Genomic DNA, 24,079 nt, shown 5'->3' with positions numbered 1-24,079 from the left:
GAATAAAAATATTTCTGTTCTATTCTAATAGGAGTAGAACCAAAAATAGTGATGCTTACAGGAAAAGTGACAGTCTGGTTGATTCGATGGTCGTTCAGCAAGCGCAGCATAGCACCAATTTGATCTCTGTTGTATTCCCCTTCGGTATTGTTCCGGGACAGCTCCGTGGTCCAGCCTAGAGACAGCACCGCACGGGGGTGTTTGGATGCCAGTTCAAGGAACTTGTCCGGGTCCACGGGCTTGGTGCTCGCCTTTATCGGTCCGGGGAGGATGTCCGCGTTCAGCCACAGTGGGAAGGTTACCTGAAAGAAAAAAGAAAGAAAATAATATACAACTTATTTATTCGTTGTTGGCGTTTGAGTAACCGACACAGCTCAGCGGGTGGAGAAGCTGAAGTGGCAATGCGCAAGGTACCTTTTATAAAAATTCTTATACAAGTTAACCCTTGACTGCAATCTCACCTAGTAGTAAGTGATGATGTAGTCTAAGATGGAAGTGGGGTAACCTGGAAGGGGTATGGCAGTTTTTATTAAGCCCTTTGGTTTATACACGGTATCGCCCCGGAACGCCAACTCGCTTGGCGGCACGGTTTTGCCTGTAAGGTGGTAACTAGCCACGGCCTAAGCCTCCCACCAAAAAACCCATAGTTTGAAAAACCGATAGAAAAGGTCCCAAGGTGCTGAATGGCGACCTCGCACCGGAAAACGCAGCGTTGGAAGACCCCCCCACTAGACGGACGGCTGACATCAGGCGAGTTGCAACTTGCACGGAGCTGCTGGATTCAGGCGGCGCATAACCGTTTCGTGTGAAATTCCCTACAAGAGACCTTGTCCAGCAATGGACGGCTATCGGTTGTTGCTGATGCTTAGTCTGTTTTTGTTCATGCTAATTTTAATGAAACTCAGAGATAGGATAATTCAGGAAAAATCAAAGAGTTGTCATAAAATCCTGTCCAAACATAATAATTATATTATTATCTCAACTGAGAAAAAAGCTAAATAGACTATGACCAATGACGAATCATAAAAATTGGGTCTCATTTTTATTGACAGCATGAAGGGAGACGGGACGAGACGGAGACGTATAAATTCATAATTCACACGCTGCATCACGATTTATTTATATCCCATATCGTCAATCAAAATTAAACTCTAAAATCATGGGATAAGGTTGGATTTTCTCTGTTAACTAATACGGAAGAGTCTAGCTCTTGTACTGAACTTATAATAAAAGCGATTAGGTCCATTTTTCCTTGCAACACTTCCTCAATGTCATGTCAACTTTAATGGTAAGCTGATTTTAATTGCCTAAATGTGTTCGAAGCAATTAGAGCTTAACAGGCTTATTTATGCGATGACACATGAATTACTTGCTAGTTTAGATGTTTATGGTTATACAGGGCTCCCTAAATTGATGTTAAACTGTAAACAAATATGGGTTATGGGGTTAACATGGTAGAAACAGATTCGGCAAAATTAAATCGGTGCATGACACGGGTCTGCCCGCGAAATTCGAATTTAATTTGGTTTTTCGCAATTTGTAAACTAATACGACAAAGTAGGCTTATAGCATTTTAATTGCACCAATGGCAGTATCATCCTCACAGGTTTATATAAAATTTTTGACTTGAAAGGGTCCAGTATAAGAAATTAGTTATAGTATCGACTAATTTGTGAGTAACTCATGTCAAACTCATTACTTTGACCCACTTTCAAGTAAAGATTTTTATGTAATCCTGTGAAGATGATACTGCCATTGTCGGAATTAGAATACCATAAGCCTACTTTGTCGTATTAATAAATTGTGAAAAACCAAAATAAATTTGATTTTCGCGGTTAGACCATACAGTTACTAGACGGTGGCAAAATGTTGCAAATAAATGGCGAACTTCATGATAAAATAATGTTGCCATTACCAAAAATAAGTGCCCAGAACAGGTAAAATTATTGCATATACTTTTATCATGAGGGTACCTACTTACCTCAGGTTTGCTGAACCGAGCTATAATCTCTTGGGACTTCTCAAAGGCCTCGATGCTCTTAAAGTCCAGTTTCACTCCCTTCTGCTTCGCGTTCAAGTTGTTATACTGAACCACAGCCGTGAGGAAGTCCGCGAGGGTGAGGTCGGAGGTTGTGGCCGGAGGGTGCGCCATGATCGGGATGGGAGGGCCATCTTTACCCGTCACGTGGCCCAGGACGACGTCTGCTTCTAGCATGGAGACTTCGCCTAAAGAATGAAACACAATACTGTACAGAAATACTCTTTAAAATAGGAATAGGTATCAACGCCGTCGCAGTATAGTGAGAAGGTTTAGGCCATGTCACCATTCCCACCACGCTGGTCAAGTTGCTGATTGGCGAATCCGCACATCTTTGAGAATGTTAAATAGAACCCCTATCGATGTTTTCCTTCATCTCATATCTTTCAAAACATTATAAGGTTCAAAATATTTTGTAATTGATATTCAATTGCTTAAAACGCACATACCTAGCTCCGAAAAGTTACATGTGCGTCCCCGAAATTGAAAAAACTTTGTCATTGAATAAAACAAACCAGCCAAGTGCGATTCAGACTCGCGCACTGAGGGTTCCATACTTGGGTATTTTTTCCGACATTTTGCACGATAAATCAAAAACCATTATGCATAAGAGTAAATGAAAATCTGTTTTAGAATATACACGTGCAATTCTTTCATATGATACCCTACTTGGTATGGCTCTCTTACCTGCAAATCCAAACACATTTTTTTTATGATGTACCTAATCGCAAATTTACGGTTTTCGGATTTATTCCTTTACTTGTGCTATAAGACCTACCTACCTGCCAAATTTTATGATTCTAGGTCAACGGGAAGTACCCTATAGGTCTTCTTGACAGATACGACGAACGGACGGACGGACAGACAGACACACAACAAAGTGGTCCTGTAAGGGTTCCGTTTTTCCTTTTGAGGTATTGACCCTTAAAAATCATAAATAGTTACCAAAGTGCCAGTTACTCAACGGATCTATTAGTCAATCAAACTGGTTTATTTTCAGGAGCTGAGTGTTCATTCTAACCAATTGAAGTGGTATTTTCAAACCGACCACGAATAGGTTTTAGTGAATTTAAATTAACGTAGATTACGAGCAATTTAAACACGAAAGTGTCGGTTAGCAGTATAATTGTAATTAACTGGCAGTTCCAAGAACGCAGTCGTTAAACTGGTTAGGAATCCGACTGTCTACTAGCTGTTAATTCGTTTAATTTGTTTTCTCGTAAAACTGTTCATATACCTATACTTACGTTATGTTAGTTTACTATATCTACTTGTCTACAACTGTATGAAGTAACTAAGATAAACTGTAGAAGTATTTCTGTATGAATACAGAAGATCTGCTTAAAGTTTATTGCTTCTTCTTTTCCACGCGCAGCGTGTGGAACCATCTTTTTTTATACATAAGGATACAACCCTTTCGATCTAGTCTGTAGATCCAATATTTTGATAATGATTTCTAAAGGGGATACCTCATTTCTGTAGCCCGACCGATTATGTTGGCTGATGCAATTTGAGAGCAGTCAAAGAAGTAATAAGTAAGTACATATTTTTTTTTACTGAAAAGGAGTTTTATTACGAGCTCACTTGCTAAAGCTGCTTCCAAGTATGTCTTGTTGTTGACTGCGTGCGCCCATGTTAAGAGGGATAGATTCTTCATTATTTCTTCATCGGCCGTGTACACCAGAGGTGCTGTAAGGAAAAAAGTAATAAAGCTATTTGAATTAAGTAGTTTTATTTTGCTGTTATTTTCTAGTAGGTACCTAGTAAGCAGTAATTGCTCGCGACTGCTTACGTACGGTACCTTCTTAGGTCTAATTGCTAAGGCACAAGTTAGGGTCTTTCAGAATAAAAACAAGCCTTGCAAAATCTATTAGAATCTCGCTAAAATCGGTTGAGCCATTTATCCGGTTCGAAGGACCATTAGACCCAATTCTTCAATCAGGAATCTTCATAACTACCTGATGATGTTTATAAATGGGTGATTGGGCTTTTGTGAAATATGAATAATATAATTATATCATACTGCACTCACTATCTTACGTTATCAAAGTTAACTGTGACGTTGCGATGTAGAACATAATACTTAGTTTTATTATAGAGAAGAAGTACATAAGAAGATACTATATTATTATTTATTAGTTTTAGTAGTTTTTTAAATATTAAAACTGGCAACATTTACGTAAAATCCATCAATCTATTTGGCATCTGTCATTTTGGGGTTCGACGGCCGGTTGTGTTAAATCAGCTGTTTGTGTATTTTTAGACCTATTTCTCTCGATAGTTTTACGTGTAACTTGTACTGAACATTATTAAAACACTTACGTAAAGTTATATTTTTTATTGCGGAATGGCGTCAGAAACTTGTAATTTTAAACATGTTATTGAATTAAGTACTAGCTTTGTTCTTCGTTTGAAGGTCACTTGTGTCTATCTTTGAGCAATCACTGACAAGTGACATCAGAAATCAGGGTTACCAGGTGATGAAAACCACTTTCCCAAATATAATGTAATATATATTCCAAAATTCCCTCGAATTTTGCTACTCGTAATAACTACCTAAGTACCTACTTTTAATATGTCTAAACAATGGATGTAGGAGATACGAATAATAACTATAATATACGAATAATGGGTATACTTTAAATAATAATTCTTATTACACCGAAAGATGAAGTCATAAACATTACACGTACTTTTATAGTTTTTAACTTAAAACTAACAGTGGACGTGGATTTTAAGTATTTTGGAAGATCCTCTGTTTAATCATCACAAAAAATTGTTTATTTTAGATATAGGAAAAATCCCAAATCTTGCTAAGTTGTAGTAAAAAAGTATTTTTATGAATTATGTACTGCCAAAAAACATGAGAATTCAGAAATCATGTTTCTAATAATGTATGCTACGTAGCACTAGGTACACTAAAAATTAAAAAATGAAGCATTTTATGTATTTTTTTAGAAACATTAGTTTGTTATCAAGTTTAATATTATTTCTGTAAATTCGGGAGGTGCGTTCGAAAATGGCAACACTGTAGGTTACCTAACTCTTTGTAGTAAACTAGATGGCGTTAGTTGCATAATATATACTTCTTGCTGAAATACACGGATTGGTAGTTTTCATGGAAATATGAATCATTCAGTGCGCTCATGGACTAAGAGCCAGCGCGTGCAAGGTCTTCGTTACTTTATAAAATTACTGTCATCAGAAGTTTATGTCTATCTTACAGAAAAAATAACATTAAAGCTTTCTATCATAATTTTTTTGGTATTAACAATAAACCTCTACAAACAAAGTTAATTTTGCGGTTCGTTAGCAAAAATGATTCTTACCGTTTTTACCGTTCTTCTGTAGAAACAAAACCCTCGGTGCGCGAGTCTGACTCGCACTTGACCGGGTTTTCGGAGTTAGGTACCAATCACTTGCATTACATTTGCATGCCTGAGAGTTCTCCATAAAATGTTCTCAAAGGTATATTATGAAGTCTGCTAATCCACACTAGGCCAGTGTGGTGGACCATGCCTAAAACCCTTCTCGTTCTGACCCGTGCTCAGTAGTGAGCCAGCGATGGGTTAATGAAGATGATGATGGATATGGACAAGTTTAAAAATCTATCTAGGAATCGAATTCAGGTGAGTACCTGAATTCGATTCCTAGATAGATTTTTAAACTATTAGTAAGGTATTAGTAAGTTTAAGTATAGGTACTTCTCGCTAATAAAACTGCCACTGCGGCTGATCCAAAAAGATCATCGAAACATCTGCTAGGTTTATTTATATTTACCTATCCTAATTATTCTAATGAGAGCAGTAAAATTATTTTTCCAATTAAAACGTCCGTACGTAGGTACGCGACCCATTTTCATGTTTTAATTTCTAACCACATTTCAAAGTTTCATATTTCGTCTGAAAATAACTCTGAACTTCTATTTAAGATGAAAGATCTAGACCAGGTCTTCCTTTTGGTCTAGAATTCTGAGTTTTAGTTAATTAAAGTTCTTGTACCTACATCCCGATTAAACAGTTTCTTAGAAAACATTTTTTTTAAGGTTACCCTTCTTACGCGCTTCTGTCAGAGATAATTTAAATAAATTACAAGAAAATTATCTCTGCTTCTGCATACTTATTATTTTTAACCCCCGACCCAAAAACAGAGTGTTATAAGTGTGACGTGTGTATCTATGTATCTGCCTGTGGCATCGTAGCTCCTAAACAAATGAAACGATTTTAATTTTTTTTTTGTCTGAAAGGTGACTTGATCGAGTATTCTTATCTATAGTCCAAGAAAATCTGTTCAGCCGTATGAAAATCATCAGTTCTTTTTCCTAGTTGATGAAGGGATGTGAGCATCTTCCACTGGTCTGATAGATTCCAGTATGCTGTTACTTCAATGGTATTCCAAAAATATGGTAACCTTGACCTGATGCTATAGGCTCTGAAATCTCCAGGGTACTTCCCTAACTCCTCAGCAATTTACAACAAAGGAGTTTGGGCTTATTGGAATAGTCTCAATTAATAGGTTATATATAGACAGTGATCAGGGTCTGATGATGGATCAGGAAAGAGAAATAAGGATATATATTTTAATGAGGGATTCCAAGCTACTTTCACTCTATATGAAATTATTGAATACTGTTGTAAAGAACTCACAGAATGGCACGAGATTCTATATAACTAAATACATTATACAATAGGCCATTATATAGCTTACTACTGCTTGGACTAGCGGTCAGTCTGCCCAGGCCTTTACTCTTAACATCGCAATCAAACCGCGAAATACTGCAAATATGTTTTAGAAGTGAAGTCATCCGGAAACTAAAATGACTCACTAAAGAAAACTGGCAGATTTCGTGTTTTGGTTACCCATATGTTTGTATTAATGCTAAACTAATATTTAAACATTTTACTCATAGCATAAACTAACTCTAAATATCTACGTATGTAGGTAGTTACGGACTTCTTATGATTAGACTCCTAATTTATGAGTGGGAACTCTTTGATTTTCCGGGATAATAAGCACACTATGTCAATATTCGGGATGCAAGGCTCTATCTCTGTACGAAGTACAAAATCAAAAAGTCAAGAGTCAATCAAGGAGTCAAAAGTCAAAATAATTTATTCAAAGTAGGCACAATTGTACTCCTTTTGATGGTCGAAATTGTTAAATTTGTACGATATAGTGGTGATAATTAATTACGTAACTTAAAACTAAAGCTACGAGGGTTCCAAACGCGCCCAAGTCTGAGAAGAGCTCACAATCCGCTAATGGGATGGGTTTTTAAAAATCCTGTGGGCACTTGCATATATAATAAATATGCAGTATGTCCTTTCCCGGGATGCAAGCTATCTTTGTACCTTTCGTTAAATTCGGTCAAACTTGTAATTACTTATTTCTGGTTATACAAATAAGCCGTGAAAATCGAGCAGACAGACCAATGGACCAACCAACACAGTCGCATTTATGATTATTTATGGATTTTTAGTAAGTATGGATTGGATATCAATACTCATCCCAACCCATACCTAATAAGTACATTATGCGAAAGTGTGTTTGTTCGTTAACGGACCAACGGATCGACGTGATTTTTTGCATGTATATAGGATAGTTAAAGACCTGGAGAGCAACATAGGCTATATTTTCATCCCGGAAAATCAAAGAGATTCCACGGGATTTCAAAAACAATCCACGCGGACGAAGTTGCTAATATACCTAGAATAAAGACCTAGAGCCTGACATAGACTACTTTTTATCCCGGAAAACTAAAGAGTTTCCACGGGATATCAAAAAAAAAATTATCGTTAGTATAGAACTATTTTAATGCTTAATATTACGTAAATAATGATGATTTACCTGAAACAGCAAAAGCAAGTAGCACCGCGAGCATGTTTCCTGTGGTGTGGTGCGGCGCGGTGTGGTGCGTCGCGCGCCAGGGTCGGCACAAACAATGCTCAGGATACCTGAGATTGGACAATCTTCCAATCGCTTCAATTGCCGTCTGATTGTCGCGAATAAGCAAATTGGTGACACTTCAAGGACTGGGGGTATCGGGTCTTATCTTATACTATACTACTCGCGTTCTACGGATATGTCTACTTAGTTTTTATGGTTCCGTACCTCAAAAGAAAAAACGAAACCCTTATAGGATCACTTCGTTGTCTGTCTGTCTGTCCATCTGTCCGTCGTGTCTGTCAAGAATCCTATAGGGTACAGTTTCCTGTTGACCTGAAATGAAAGGGCTTTACCTGTACAGTGTACATCCTAAAACAGATTTTTATTTATTTTTATGTTAATAGTTTTTGATTTATCTTGGCAGGTTTTTTTTTGCAAGGAATGGTCTTTAATCTGACGGTGAGATTTCGACTTGTGGAAACTCCCAAACTAACCAGCTCGTTGCAACATAGCACAGTAGAGATGTAAGCTCTCTTTCTTTTTAATTATTACAATAGCAATAGGCTTGCACTTGACTGCGGTAGTTACACCAAGCAATAGGAGATGCTGCAGCCTAAGGTAGAGCTTGCGAGAATAGAAGGTTCCCATTCACTCGTATTTTGAAGGTTGCAATATTAGGTATAGCTTGTGGAAAAAACTGAACATTCCATATTCTAGCAGGGGAAGGAAATCACTTCGTACGAGTCAGTGAAATTTCGACTATGTCCCACAGTCAGTGCAGACTGCAGACTTTAGAAATGCCTCATGGTTCTAAAAATTGCGAGCGGGGAACTAGGGCGAATAGTAATATTATGTTCCTTAGCACCCTTTCCAAAGTATATCCTGTAGAATACTGACAGACAGCTCTTCTCGTCTACTGCCTGTATACAACGTGTTCTGAAGAGTCCGTCCTTTTTATGACCGCACCATTATTACGCCATCGAAAGCAACTTCGCCTTCACCAAATCGATGACTTCGACCACCCGCCGTTTTCCACGCACATTCAAATTGGTTTGGTTGTATCCAATATTATATGGCTCTGACTGACAGACAAACACAAAATCCAAGTAGACGCTCGATCGATTAGTGTAGATTTTTAAAAAAACCATAGGTAGGTACTGCAGTGAATGTACAAGTTGTACCTATGTAATATTACAAACTAGTATTAGATGCATCTTCACGATCCGATCGAATGATTGTATCGTACCTACTACCGTCGACATTCAAGAATGACGACGCGAAGGGAATTGGTCGGAAATGTAACTCAATGAATGGAGCACCCTGACCGATATTATATGGGTCAGAACATGTAGACTTTATGAGGTTAGCGGTCTAGTTTTGAGACTCATAGACGAAGACTCTCCTTTACTGGCGAAACTTCAGTCTCGATCACCACCGTAAAAACCCGGTTTCTATCGGAGTTAGGATATATTTCAGAGAGTGTGCTCAGGAACTTTAGGATCTTGTCCCCTCTTTACCTTTTACCATCGAAGTGCAAGACGTCAGGCTAGTTTCTTATATGTCGACGACATTCCATCTACACGTACGAAACGTTTTGCGTCATTATTCCTCACACGCATGGCTAAGGTTTGTCCGCGATCTGTTTCCTACCGATCACAATCCGAGTATCTTTAAAGTTTTCTAGGTAAACGCGTCCAATCTTAGGCTGCATCATCACTTTCCATCTGAAGTGATTGTGGTCAAACGTGTGCCTTTAATGAATTTATAATAAAAATTACCCCTACGCGCAAAAGAAAAGATGCTGCTATAAGATTGACCGCTTTGTTCTGACAGTATTTGTCTGTAGTACTAATCATTGTAGGGGTCAAAAGTATGAACCGATTTGAATCGTCGTCTTTATCAACCGACTAGCGACCCGCCCCGGCTTCGCACGGGTGGACATTTATTTTTTCTATTTTCCGGGATAAAATATAGCCTATACGGATTCGGAAGAATCCCTCTAAGTAATGGTAAAAGAAATTTTGAAATCGGTCCAGTAGTTTTTGAGCCTATTCAATACAAACCTACAAAAATACAAAGGTTTCCTTTTTATAATATTAGTATAGATAAAGACCTCTGCTGGATGTATAGGTATCTTTTAAATTTTCACACACAGGGTCTTGCACCAGCGGCTATCTGTAACTTGGTTGATTTTATCTGTCCACCCAGTGAGGGATGCCGTGCGCGGACAGGCCGGTGTTCAGTAGTAGTAATAGGTAATTATTTCGCTTGTATGGAATGTCGGTGTGTGGTCAAGGTCTGATGTTTGGGCAGACATATTATTGTTTGGGGTAAGTATCATGAACGTAGGCCCAATAAACAGTATCTACCTGGATGGTTATTTGAATGATCAATCCGGAACGATATGATTGAGTACTACTAATTACTTTCGTGATAATTTGTAAGGCAGAAAAAAAAACAAATTTCAATTTACAAAATATTTAATAGTCATCGCAGCAATTAGCAGAGTACACTTTTCCATTTGTCATATTATTGTTTTCTTTATAAAAATACATACAACTATGTAATAATATCAAAGCGTTACATTTATTTTATTTACTACTAAATACATCCATCCACATTATTATAATAATATAGCTATAGTAGTTATTCTGTATCACTGAGTTACTACAGCTTCCATAAAATAAGAACATAATATTAGGTAAGGGATTTTACCTACTTATTCCTAGGGTCATATTATAAGTCATATAATATATACTTTTTATGTACACTCATATTATACTAGCTAATGCCCGGCATGCGTTGTAACTTGTTGTCTAATACAACCCGTCCGCCACTTTTTTTTTATGTCGATGATACTGTATCACATATCATCCCGCAATTCGCAACAAAAATTGTACAAAGTTTCAACTCAATTGAATGAACGATGCGCGAACACAAAGGCAACAAAAAGCCAAGCAAATATTCATTTTTACTTACCTATTTATAGGATGTAGTTTCGTAATTAAATATTATTTTTTACGAAAACTGTGTTACTTTCAATCATGAAATAATACATAGGCCGAAATGCCATAAGAATTTTAATTTGCTAGCTTTAAGTTTTATTGTAATATTTTCAATTAAAAAAAAAAAAAAAAAAAAAAAAAAAAAAAAAAAAAAAAAGAATTTTTGAATTTTGTTTTTGTGTGGAACCTTACGTAAAGCTCTGGAGAAATAACGCCTTCATAGAGATCGTAAGTAAAACATCATTCCTTAGAATTTGCTAAGTAAATCTGACAGGCGTTTGAATAATTTTGATATTAGGTATTTCATCTGTTTAACTAACAAGTAGGTGATTATAATTACTTTTGCTTTAAGAAAAAAAAACACTTTTATATAATAATTATAGTAAAAAATATAAAATATTGAGTCTAAAACAATTATTCAATTAACACAATGTTCAAGCTAGCTTCTATAAAAAAAATATAATAGAGGGAGAGCCAACACGTACCAGACCTGCGTTATTTTATAAAAGCTGAAAAAAAAAACTTAGCTACATCAAAGTATAAAATCTATTTTTTTATGTTTTCTTCGAACCACTTAAACGCCCTTAAACTTTTAAACTTTAAGGGCGTCTGGCAGGGGGTTGTTACGACGTGACGTGATTTCTATTCTAGGTTTTCGGAAAAAACATAAAAAAATTAGACTTTAAACTTTGACGTTAGATTTTTTACAACTTTATTACCTGTTATCTCCCAAAGCCACCATGATCCAAACTTCATAGTCACTAATCGTTCCTCCCTGTGTTGGGGGACAAATACGCAAAAACTTTCAGCTTTTATAAAATAACGAAGGTCTGGCACGCGCTGGCTCTTAGTCCACAGCATTTTAAACATAATTGTCATTTTGAATTGTCGTTTTGGAATGCAATTTCCCTGTAGCTAAATAGACTTATTACGATCGCACCAGAAAACAATGTGGTAAAACCGTTAAAATTTAATTACAGTGGAACAGAAATTTTCAGTCATAAAAATATTTTAACCACTAAACAACTAACTAGATATATCTAAATTCAAGTATAAAAATGATAATTAATTTGATTAAGAAATAGGGTAGGTATTTGATAAAATATGATTGTAAATACTTGACTAAACATTACATAAAATCACTACCTACTTAATTCCATTTTCAAAACAAAGTCTAAAATAAATTGGTGGTAACCTAAAATTTAAATAAAGCTCATTAAATTAATCACAAAATACATACTTACCTACCTACTTAATTATCCACAATAACCTAAACAGTAGATAGATATAGGTACTTAATCGAGTAATATTACAAAAAAAAAAATCAAAAAAAAACTTTTTACCATACCTACCATGTAATAAGTAAGAGTTTTAATCTATGGCACTTTAAAAAGTTAAACACCTCAATAAAAGATGGGAACCTTAAACATTTTGAAAGGAACATAATGTTTAGCTTTGAAATTTTAGTTTAGAGATTGGGTACAACCAATTAGCAACATTATACTTAGGTACCTTTTACATAGAAGCAGTTTCGACGAGAAAGCCAACAGAAGAATGAGGATGATGACTATTAGTCAAATTAGCGACTTCTTATCAAACGTCAAACGCTTACTTAATAAAGGAAGCTTGTTTGAAATACACTGGTGTGAGGTCAAAAACGTTTGACGTAATCTGACGTACTTTTTTAATTAAATCGATAATTTAAAATGGTTAGCAAACTTAAAACTAACAGTGGACGTGGATTTTACGAATTTCGGAAAACCCTCTATTATAACAGTTCCTGTAAATAGATTTATTTTTGACATAGTCACCATCCCAATTTGGCTAATTGGGGTAGCTTTTGGAAAATCGAGTCAAGTCCTCAATATCTGAAGACGAAAGTCTTTAATCACGTTTTCTTCCCGCACTCACGTATAGCGTTGAAACATGGACGCTTATAATTAGTAGAGAACAGAGCGTGATATCACGAATTTTTTTACATAGAGTTCAATTTGATCTCGGCTTCATCCTTGGGCTTCTCCGACATGATCATGTCGTGAGGCTTGGTGTAGTGAGATTTCTTGGCGCAGCACGTGGCCGCGGTGACGATGCTCGCGAACAGGATGGCTGCGCACGCGCACACCATGCCGCCCCAGTCCAAGATGGCGCGCACGGTGCGCAGCTCCGAGAGAACAGCCTCGTCGACCGTCACTCGCTGCTCCACCCAGAATATTGGGAACATCATTTTCGGCACCTTTTCGTAGAGACTGAAACAATTTGTTTTAGATATATGTTTTGTCATCATCATCTCAACCCACTACTGTAATCCTGAAGGAGTGCTTAAGCTTTAATCCACCATGCTGGTCAATTGCAGATTGACCGACTTCACGCATCTTTGAGAACATTATGGAGAGTGCTCAAAACCCACAACACTCATTTAACAGAAAAGCGATGCATATCCGGGGTCAGTCCCTCGAACCACAGAATCTTAACAAATATGTCTAATGTCCGTTTTGTCTTTACGGTACCTAAACCGTCCGCGTAGTTGTCGTCAACGGGAATCTACTTAAATGGCCATACTTGATACTACGTCCTTGATATATGCCGCAAGACCTCAACGGCAATCCAATACAAGAAAAAGGAAGAGTCACTTACGCAATATAAGGATTAGGTTCAATAAACACGTTGAACTGGAATCTTCCCGCCACGTCGAGGGGGACGCCTAGCCGCTGGAATATTGAAAAAAACATGTTAATTTTGCCAGTCATCTAGTGAAAATTATTTATATCTGCGAGCATAATAAGCATGTACAACTTTATGAAAATCCCCATTATGCATCTAGTGCATGATGGCCATAGCGATCCAGACCACGCATGATGTCGCACAGTGTTAGGTCAACATCTTTAGCTAGACTTACATTCACCATGGCGAAGGTTGGGGTTGGGATCGAGGCCACACACGCTGTTGATTCACCATGCAGAAAGAAAGGTTACCAACATCCATAGTTAAACTCACCGGCTCCACAGCGAAGTAGAAGGAGTGAAGGTCGGGGTTGGGTTCGAGGCCACGGACACTATCGAGCAGCGCCGGGTCGCCGTGCAGGAAGTGTGGCAGTGACAGGAAGGACGGGCTGCCGAAGCGGCACGCTGACACGTTCATCAGCCCGCTCCAGCCGCACTCGCCGTTGCAGAAACACGAGTTCAGCGGCGATCTCGACGCTGGAATTACGAAAAACCTGAGTTCAGTCAACAGTCACTAGTCTTTAATTTTACGTAGTGGTAGTAGAGTTAAGAGTTATCATGATTCATAGGTTTACCAAGCCACGGGCAGATAAACGCTATCTGGCGTAAAAAAAACCAGCTTCGCTACTATCCAGAGTCCGTGGAAGAAGCAACAGAGTTCTGCCCATGATCGCTGATAAGATTTTTGGTTTTCTGATGGAAACTCATGCAAAGGACCCTCCCTTTTAGTGTTTACGTACTAACATAGTTATCAATTACCTATTCATTGTCACTAATACTTAATGCATAAATTTTTGTCCGGGGCCGACAGATTTCTTATATTTCCTATTGAAAAAATTGTCATAATGATCGATCTACCATCGACCATCAAAGAAGAACAAAGTGAAACTCACAAATTGGTCATAAAAGTAACTATACATGACACACACCATCAATAATATCCAATAGTGGAACAAGAAGAATATCTTACAGTTGTCGAAGCTGATCTCCGTCATGGCGTACTTGTTGTAGGGCAGGCCACCGATGTGCCCACTGTCCTCGTACTCCATGTGCACCGTGCGGCACAGGTCCGGCATGAAGATGGTGAGCGGTTCATCTTCAGTGAGGTTGTGGGGCATGAACTCGCCCCCGCTGCCTGTTATCTGTAACCAGAAATTACACCTCTTTAGATCCTCCATCCATCAAACGCGTCATCCACATTTTTCCAATTCCTAAAATTGCCTGGTTGCATCGCTTGTAATCATCGATACAAACGACAACCTGATACTCAGAATAACCTGATACTCAGAGAATGCTAAAGAATGAGAACGAATGGGAAAAGTACGTCAAACACATCATAAAAACGCAAAAAGATGATGAATGGGAGAGACTAAGGTTGAAATCTATAGAGTGCACTTTGCCTTTGCTTAGACGGTCATCCTAAGAACCGCACCCTAAAACACAGCTGCCTTCCTGACGCAACGCTTCGTGCAATATTGGGAAGCCGCGAGCGGAGACATCGAAGAATGGAGGAGGTTTTTAGTCCGTAGGTCACTGCGAAACACCTGCAGTGGAGTCCAGAAGGTATCCATGAGAATTTTCCTCCTCCACATAAAAAAAAGCGATAAAACATCTGTCTGTGTGTTTTTATTGTTATTTACCTTCAGTGGTGATACACATTAAGATATAATAACTAAGATAAGATACGACCAAATCAGAAATGCCCATTTCATATTTTGATCGCGTATGGATACTCTGCGCATGACTCTCGCTATCATCCACTGAATTATTTGAAGACATCCTTTTTATCAGCATGTCCAGGAAACCTATGGACCTTATGTTCCAAGAAGGATAAGATATAGGAAGGAAGGAGTCTCGTGGTGGTCCCGTCCCACCTCAGGATTTGCCCGGGAAGGTCCCACTCCGCTCTTCGGTCGTCACTTCTACCAGACCCTCCGTGTCCATTGAGTTGTTCCTCTGGAAAATCATTAGATCACCATGATAATCATACCTTGGCACATTCTCCTTCATACCACGGCAGAGTCTCGTGATGGTCCCACCTCAGGATTTGCCCCGGCAGGGTCCCACTCCGCTCTCCTGTCGTCACTTCCACCAGACCTTCCGTGTCCATTGAGTTGTTCCTCTGGAAAAATAAAATGCAGCTTTTAGGATTCCGCAGTAGATACATGTACCCGCACAAGGAACCCATAGACAGTAATATAGTTTCGCCCAATTCGTCCATCAGTCCGTCTGTCTGTATGTCACAGCAATTAATGGAAAGGGACTCACGACCCCCAGCAATGAAAATTAGATAGAATGTAGAGAGAGATGAAACATTCTTTGGGTTTTCTTTCACGATTTATTGTGATGTTTTAGCTCGGAATTCTAATAGCTTGCTAGCTTATTCTAGCTTGATCGTTCTAATAAGTATAAGTGATTTTGTAAAGCGGAGATGATAACAAAAAAGAATACCCGGCTGAGTTTTTTGTGGACTCTTTTCAGACTTGGGCGCGTTTGGAGCCCTCGTAGGTTTACTTTTAAGTGTACTTAATTAATTTATCATCACTATATCATCTTTCAAATCTAACAATTCTGACCATCAAAAGGTATCAATAGTACCTACTTTGAATAAATTATTTTGATTTTTGATTTAGATTCCCAACAGTTTATTGTCGTTTAGCTGAAGTGCCCACTCCAAAGAGACGCAAATCGGTTTCGCAAGATATAACCTTGGCCAATTGGTCGGATCAATCAACTGTCGATGTCGTAGACATCAGATCAATACTTGTGTTATATCGATCGTTAGGATCGTTAATTTGAAAGCCAATTTTAACAGGGCTTCTCCGTCACTCGTTTCCACTCGTTTCATACAAACGTAGTTCCAATTTCATTTGAATATTAATCAACCAAAGTCCATGAAATTTTGCAGACATATTCCAGAAAATAATATCTGTGTCTGTGGTGTTTTAGATTTTTCTAAAAATATGTAGTTTTAAAATTACAGGGGCTCAAAGATTTGTATGAAAATTTTTAAGACCGCGTAACTTTGAAACCGAATATTTTAACAGAAATCTGGAAAACCACAGACATAGATATTAGTTTCTAGAATATGTCTGCAAGATTTCATGGACTTTGGTTGCTTAGTATTTAAATGAAATTGGAACTACGATTGTATAAAACGAGTGGAAACAAGTGACGGAGAGAGCCCTCTTAAAACGCTCGTTCAAACAAACGACTTTGGGACATCTCGAATGAAAGAAACTCGGCCGAAAACCCAAGTTGCCCCTTTGCAATTTTGTCAATGGTGGCGGTATTTTTTAGCCCGTTGTCCGTTCGTCTGTCTGTCTGTCTGTAGACCCGGTCTATGAGATTCAACCTCAACCTAGTATATTTTCCATTTATATGCAAGGACTCGATACCTATCTATTATCTCGTTTTGACAAATTACTAGCAATTATACAGGAATTTACAAGTATTTTATTTGATTACACACGAGTTAGACTGGTTTAGAAATTATAGACCTCTTTGACTTGTCAGTCTAGGTCTAGTCAATATAATAATGTGTTTAGGCTTCCATACCTTAAAAGGAAAATAATAATCAGTCAGAACAGACCAGAAATTTAGAAATTACTAAATTCTTAACCCCTGAGGGAATCGAACCCGGGACTTCCCAATAATAAGATCACAGCGCTCACTACTGCACCGTGAGGCCGTCAAAACGCACATTACCTTCGAAGGGTTAAAGCTAAGCTAAACTTAAGCTAAAAGTTAGGTGTCTGGCTCTCCAGCGTGGAAATGCAGCCAGTATTCTTGGCACTATTCGCGGGCATGATTTGTATAGTAATTAGATAAGTCTAGCTTTAAGTTTTATTGTAATATTTTCACTTACCCCATAAAATAGTCCAAATCTGTCAACCGGGGGTGCGCCGCCAGTGGCGCTCGCCGGCAAATTCTTGGCCATATCCAGCAGGGGGTCATCGAAACCCTCGAACAGCAGCTGCCGAGCTGGCCTGGATATGGTCATCCCATGGCCGAACATCGCCAGTGCCATGGACAAAGTCTTCTGTTGTAAGTAACCCCAATAGCGAGATCTGTAGATTGCTGACTGGAAAAGAAATAAAAAATCCCTCAAGTGTGAATCGGACTGGCATATGAAGGGTTGCGTACCATGGTATACCATATACTTATCCATACCTATCCATACTAATATAATAATTACGAAAGTATCTGTCTGTCTGTCCGGCTGCTAACTTGTCACGGCCCATCCGTTTAACCAATTTTGGCGAAATCAGGTACAGATATGGATATTAGATAGCTTACGTCCCAGAAATGGATATAGGTTACCTACGTTAGGATTAAGGATTTTAAAATCCTTAATCCATGCGGGCAAAGCCGTGGACATAATCTAGTTGGAATATAAATACAAAATTACTGCAAGTATATTGGAGACTAGAAATATGATATCTTTCTAGTATCAAAATTTCCAAATCTAACATCTAGACTTGTTTTAAAAGTCTACAAGGAGCAATTAATTTTATCATTGGCTCAATCTTGATTACAAAAATTGAATAAAAACTTATTAATTACAATATTATGGTAATCTACGGGTTAGAAACTTCTAATTTCTATATTTAAGTTCAACAGGAAGTGAGTGTCTGTGATTTTGAAATGATATACCTACCTAACCGCTTTTTCTAGGTCTGTAACGGTACTTCTACTCGCAGTATTATTGAGATTTTGAACTTTATCAAAGTCGAAACACCCTTCATTTTTACCTAACTGTCTTTTTAACTGATGTCATCGAAATGGCTGAATTAGTTTTGATGAGGCTTTCACAGGTAAGTAGACAACTTTGTTGTAATATTATGTAGGTTGCTTACGCGTTGAATTTGAACAAAAGGTGATACAAAATTATTTAGGTTAGATTAAGAAATATTATTTAAACTATAGCATTTAAGATTTCATTATAATTAATGTTAGTCCAATAAGAAGTCGATCATAAGCCTGCACAGAATAAACACGTCTCCTTCAACGCCGTCCCGTGCCATCATTTAATCCAACTACAAGTTTAATATTTCATTGTAAAGTGTTGATATTATAGGGGTAGATAAACCTTTATTAATTTACTTTATATCATCATCCCATCATCACGATCAATCCATTGCCGGCTCACTACAGAACTGGTCTCCAGAGGCTCACTCAGAATGAGAAGGGGTTTGGCCATAGTTTGGTCTACCACGCGAATCATCATAATCATAATTATAATAATTGGCGAATTACGGATCGACAAACTTCACACATCTTTGAGAACAAGTAGAACTCTCAGGCATGCAGGTTTCCATACGATTTTTTCCTTCACCGAAAGCAAGTGATATTTAATTGCTTTGCTTTTTATTATTTGTATTGATATTAAGAGGCGGACTTGCTATCACGGGAATTTAATCAACGGGAAAACTGATTTTCCGCGCAACATCGCAGGCAGCCTCAATGGCTCAACGGTTGAGGAGCGGACTGAATTCCAAAAGGTCAGCGGGTCAAACCCCACCCGTTGCACTATTGTCCTGATACAAGCTTTACCCTTAATTGGAGGGGAAGGGGGAGTATTAGTCATGATTAGCATGGCTAATATTTAAAAAAAAATCTTGGTATTTACGGATCCGAATGTATCTAAACTAGATTGTGAGTTTTTTGCTTGGCTAGCGTGGTGGACTAGCCTAGTCTCATTCTGAGTGAAGACATCGTCCTCAGTAGTGGGCGGCCGGGTGGGTTGAGATGATGATTATGATGATGAATGTAACTAGTACCTGCCTAACGTAGGTCAGTAGAAGTTGGGGATTTATCCAAAAACCGGCCAAGTGCCAGTCAGACTCGCGCACCGAGAGTTCCGTACTCGGGTATTTTTCGACATTTTGCATGATTAATTAAAAACTATTGTGTATATAAATAAATAAATAAAAATCTGTTTTACAATGTACAAGTATAGCCCTTAAATATGATACCCCACTTGGTATAGTTATCTTACTTTGAAAATTGTAACATTTTTTTTTGTATGGTGTAACCACAAATTCACAGTTTTTTCCTTTATTTGTGCTATAAGATATACCGGAGTGTAGGATTTCTTGACAGACACGACGGACGGACGCACAGATAGACAGACAACAAAGTGATCCTATAAAGGTTCCGTTTTTCCTTTTGAGATACGGAACCCAAAATATGGAAAACTCGAAGCTTATTCCTAATCCATCAACCACAAAGGGATTGGAAGCGATTTAACTAAACTCTGCTCAGATAACGAGATTTAACGGTTCCCTAACAAGCGACCCTTAGGTACTTATTAGTATGAGGATTTGTCTGTAGTGAAGAGATTACAAAGTACCTTTTACACGTGTTATTACATTGTCCGTATTTTTTTTTAAATTTTATATTTCATGTATACGGACAACAGGTCCCTAATACCACAGATATCCATACTAATATTATAAATGCGAAAGTGTGTCTGTCTGTCTGTCTGTCTCTCTGTCTGTCTGTCTGCTACGTTTTCACGGCCCAACCGCTGAACCGATTTTGATGAAATTTGGTACAGACATGGGCTACATCCCGGGGAAGGACATAGGCTACTTTGTATCCCGGAAAATCAAAGAGTTCCTGCGGGATTTAAAAAACCGAAATCCAGGCGGGCGAAGCCGCGGGCATCCTCTAGTACTTAATATATTAACATAGGATATGACTGTTCCTAACACATACAATCTTATCCTATGTAAGTACTTAAATATAAATAACTATCTTATGCTCGCTACTTCGTCCGCGTTGGCTACAAAAATTTCAAACCCCTATATTTATTTTTATAATTATTTTATTATATATTTAATATCCGCTAAGAAAGAATTTATATATATAAATCCTTTCTTAGCGGATGTCTACGTTAGTCAGTCAGTCAGTATTTATTTTATTTGTATCTATACTAATATTATAAAGAATAATGTTTGTAAGTTTGTTTACAGGGGGTAATCTTTGAAACTACTGAACCAATTTTTTTTTTAATTTTCACCAGTAGAAAGCTACATTATTCCTGAGTAACTAAGCTATACTTTATTTACAAAAAAATTAGAGTTCCCTATGAAAATTGTAATAAGCTATCCGTTCGAAGCCGGGACGGATCGCTATTATTACCAATAAACCTCTACAAACAAAGTTAGTTTTTCGGTTCGTTAATAAAAGTGATTCAATACGTTTTACTTCTTCTGTAGTACGGAACCCATTGCACCCGAGTCTGAGTCGCACTTGGATGGTTTTTTTTTACATCATGATCAATTGTGTAATGCAAACACAAAGGGATTATTATACCTACACACTTTCGCATATTTTATAATACTTAATCATTATGATGGAATATTGATGACTCCTAAAATCATAATAATTCACAACAGCTTTTTGTATTCGTGTGGTAAAAAAATAAAAATGTCAATCCTTTTGAGCAGCTTGCAACAGAATTTTAACTTACGATTTGCATTAATTTAAGTAGATTATAGAATAGATAACATCCTTTATTACGAAGATATAAAATCTAAGGAGTATTTAATGTAAATTTTAAAAGAACGCGCCCGGTCGCGTTGAAGATTGCGGAACTGAAGTCTTAAGTTCAAAGTATTTAATATAGGCCGAATTTATGGGCACTACAGTCATAAAGCATTTAATTTAATAACGCGATTGCGATGCGATGGCTGCGCGAAAAATACACGTGTCCGTATTGCGGTGGCAGTAAACCAGCGATCACATCGCGTAAAAATAATCACGACTAAATCGATTTTGAGCAAATCGTTCGCGAAGAAGAGGGTCCGGTCTATTAGCAGGATCACGACCCCCCAACGGAAAGCTTCGTGGAGTTAAGGGAGTTTGCGCACCAATGGCACTAGAGGCACTAATTGGTGCTTAAGATATTCGGACGCGAGGACAGCGGATCTGCGGGATAGAACGACTCAACTTGCAGCTCACTTCGCTTGTGTTATACTGACAGTACTTAACAATAATATCGAGTGTAGTAATATTATCCTGCAGCGTGCCGTTGCTGGTCGAAGTACCAGTTACGTTGCGTGCGGAACGACACCGAGCCGTCGCATTTGCGGGATAGAATAACACAACTTGCTGCTCGCTTCGCTCGTATTATACTCACAGCAACAATAATATCGAGTGTAGTTATAATTATCCTACAGCGTGCCATTGCTGGTCTCGTCGAAGTACAAGCTACGTTGCGTGTAGTACGAAGCCGAGCCGTTCGCGGGATAGAATGACATAGCTTGACATTGAATACCCGGTTTGAGTTTGCCTCGTTGCTTGAGTTTTAAATTTACGTAATCCACCACTATTTCATCTTACCATTTTACTAATTCTGACCATCACAAGGAGTACCTACAACAGTAGGTACCTAGTACCTACTTGAATAAATGATTGGAGTTTGAGTGCAGCTCGCTTCGCTCATATTATACTCACAGCAACAATAATATCGAGTGTAGTTATATTGTCCTGCAGTGTGCCATTGCTGGTCTCGTCGAAGTACCAGCTACGTTGCGTGCGATACGACACTGAGCCGTTCGAGGGATGGAATGTGACGTTCACGTGTTTCCGACGTTCCTTGAAACGGTACGGACCTGGGGATGAAATATGTACATCTTAGTATTTATATTAATCAATTTATACTTCCATACTTCTTCCTGAAAAACTAGCAGACAGTCACTGTTAGTTTTTCACGGCGATTTCGACGAAAGCTAGGTAAAAACCTAAATCACACCTACAATATTACGGGTATAGTATAGAGTTAGCTTGCCTTCCGGAGAAATTCAAAGAGTTCCCGCGGGATTTTCATAAAACCTGCAACTTCGTCCACACGGGAATACTGGTTTTCCGGGATGAAAAAATCCGTAGGATTCTGGGATAGTAATTCATACATACGTCTCCAAGAAACAAGCTAAGTATCTTCTAATAATAAAAATAATATCGTAGTTATGTAATAACATCTTATTGTAAAAAATGTTTCTGCGAATAAAGACACTTAAATCTTGAAAATATCTACATATTATCTCTAAGATGCTACTAATAACCAATTTTTATTACTTATTATTTATTAGAAATCGATTTATTATGCTGCCCGCTGCGTTTGCGTTTGTATTGAAATAAATCCATACTAATATTATAAATGCGAAAGTGTGTCTGTCTGTCTGTCTGTCTGTCTGCTACGTTTTCACGGCTCAACCGCTGAACCGATTTTAATGATTTTTGGTACAGACGTGGGGTAGTTCCCGGGGAAGGGCATAGGCTACTTTTTATCCCGGAAAATCAAAGAGTTCCTACAGGATTTAAAAAAACGAAATCCACGCGGGCGAAGCCGCGGGCATCTTCTAGTCTGAAATTATAAAGTTAAACAGCCAAGGTCAATAAGTAATCGCAAAATGCCAAACCACATAAAACTGCACGCAGGACGCCTGCTTAGTTCCCATAGATATCTGTGATAGTTCCATTATATTATGGGCAATACCAAATCCCCATGACAGTAAATAATTAATAATAAATTAATGACATAATTGCACCTACTTAGTTATATTATTGAAAAACCGGTCAAGTACGAGTCGTACTTGCACCCGAAGGGTTCCGTAACGTTCCGTACCATCGTAGACGTCATTGACTCCCTTGACAGGTCTTGACAGACACACAGACGATGACGGGTTCCTTTTTAGGGTTCCGAACCTCAAAAGGAATCCTTATAGGATCACTTCGTTGTCTGTCTGTCTGTCTCTCAAGAAAAGTGAATCAAGACCTACAAGAAACTTCCCGCTAACTTAGAGCCATGAAATTTGGCAGGTAGCAATGACCAAGTAAAACAAAATATCAAAAACCGTGAACTTGCAGACCCATCACAAAAAAAGTGCGAGTCGGACTCGCGTTCCGTACTCGGATATTTTTTTTTTGACGTACTTAAATCAAAAACTATTATGCATAAAAATAAATAAAAATCTGTTTTACAATGTACAGATAAAGAAGCCCCTTTCACATTATGATACCCCACCTGGTATAGTTATCTTACTTTTGAAAATTTAAACACATTTTAATTTTTTTTAATGATGTAACCACAAATTCATGGTTTTCAGATTTATTCCTTTACTTGTGCTATAAGACCCAACTACCTGCCAAATTTTATGATTCTAGGTCAACGGGAAGTAACCTATAGGTTTTCTTGACAGATACGACGGACGGACGGACGGACGGACAGACAGACAGACAGAGTGATCTTATAAGGGTTCCGTTTTTCCTTTTCAGGTACGGAACCCTAAAAAAAATGAAGATTTGTTTTCCCGAACTTATTAGTTTATTAAATCATATCAAGGTGGTGCTGACTGCTGTCGTTATCAACTTGCAACTTTTTACATATTGGTTGACATTTCTTGCACAATGGTGCGGAA

The 24,079-nt window shown here is 38.0% G+C and overlaps 1 protein-coding gene across 1 annotated transcript in view; it reads right to left on the bottom strand.

The window, feature by feature from the left end:
• The window catches only part of LOC123869701 (sensory neuron membrane protein 1-like), a 36,229-nt gene that overhangs the window by 820 nt on the left and 11,330 nt on the right, over positions 1-24,079 (bottom strand). The window contains exons 4-14 of the mRNA XM_045912691.1: positions 22,116-22,273; positions 17,518-17,733; positions 15,640-15,771; positions 14,620-14,791; positions 13,924-14,126; positions 13,564-13,637; positions 12,906-13,175; positions 7,886-8,061; positions 3,623-3,727; positions 1,982-2,226; positions 60-302 (exon numbers count right to left, since the gene is read on the bottom strand). Coding sequence (XP_045768647.1) covers positions 60-302; positions 1,982-2,226; positions 3,623-3,727; positions 7,886-8,061; positions 12,906-13,175; positions 13,564-13,637; positions 13,924-14,126; positions 14,620-14,791; positions 15,640-15,771; positions 17,518-17,733; positions 22,116-22,273 — 1,994 coding nt within the window. The remainder of the gene's footprint in view (positions 1-59; positions 303-1,981; positions 2,227-3,622; positions 3,728-7,885; positions 8,062-12,905; positions 13,176-13,563; positions 13,638-13,923; positions 14,127-14,619; positions 14,792-15,639; positions 15,772-17,517; positions 17,734-22,115; positions 22,274-24,079) is intronic.

This window comes from Maniola jurtina, chromosome 11 (assembly GCF_905333055.1).
Source record: "Maniola jurtina chromosome 11, ilManJurt1.1, whole genome shotgun sequence".
Lineage (NCBI taxonomy): Eukaryota > Metazoa > Arthropoda > Insecta > Lepidoptera > Nymphalidae > Maniola > Maniola jurtina.
This window is presented reverse-complemented; position numbering and strand designations above follow the sequence as displayed.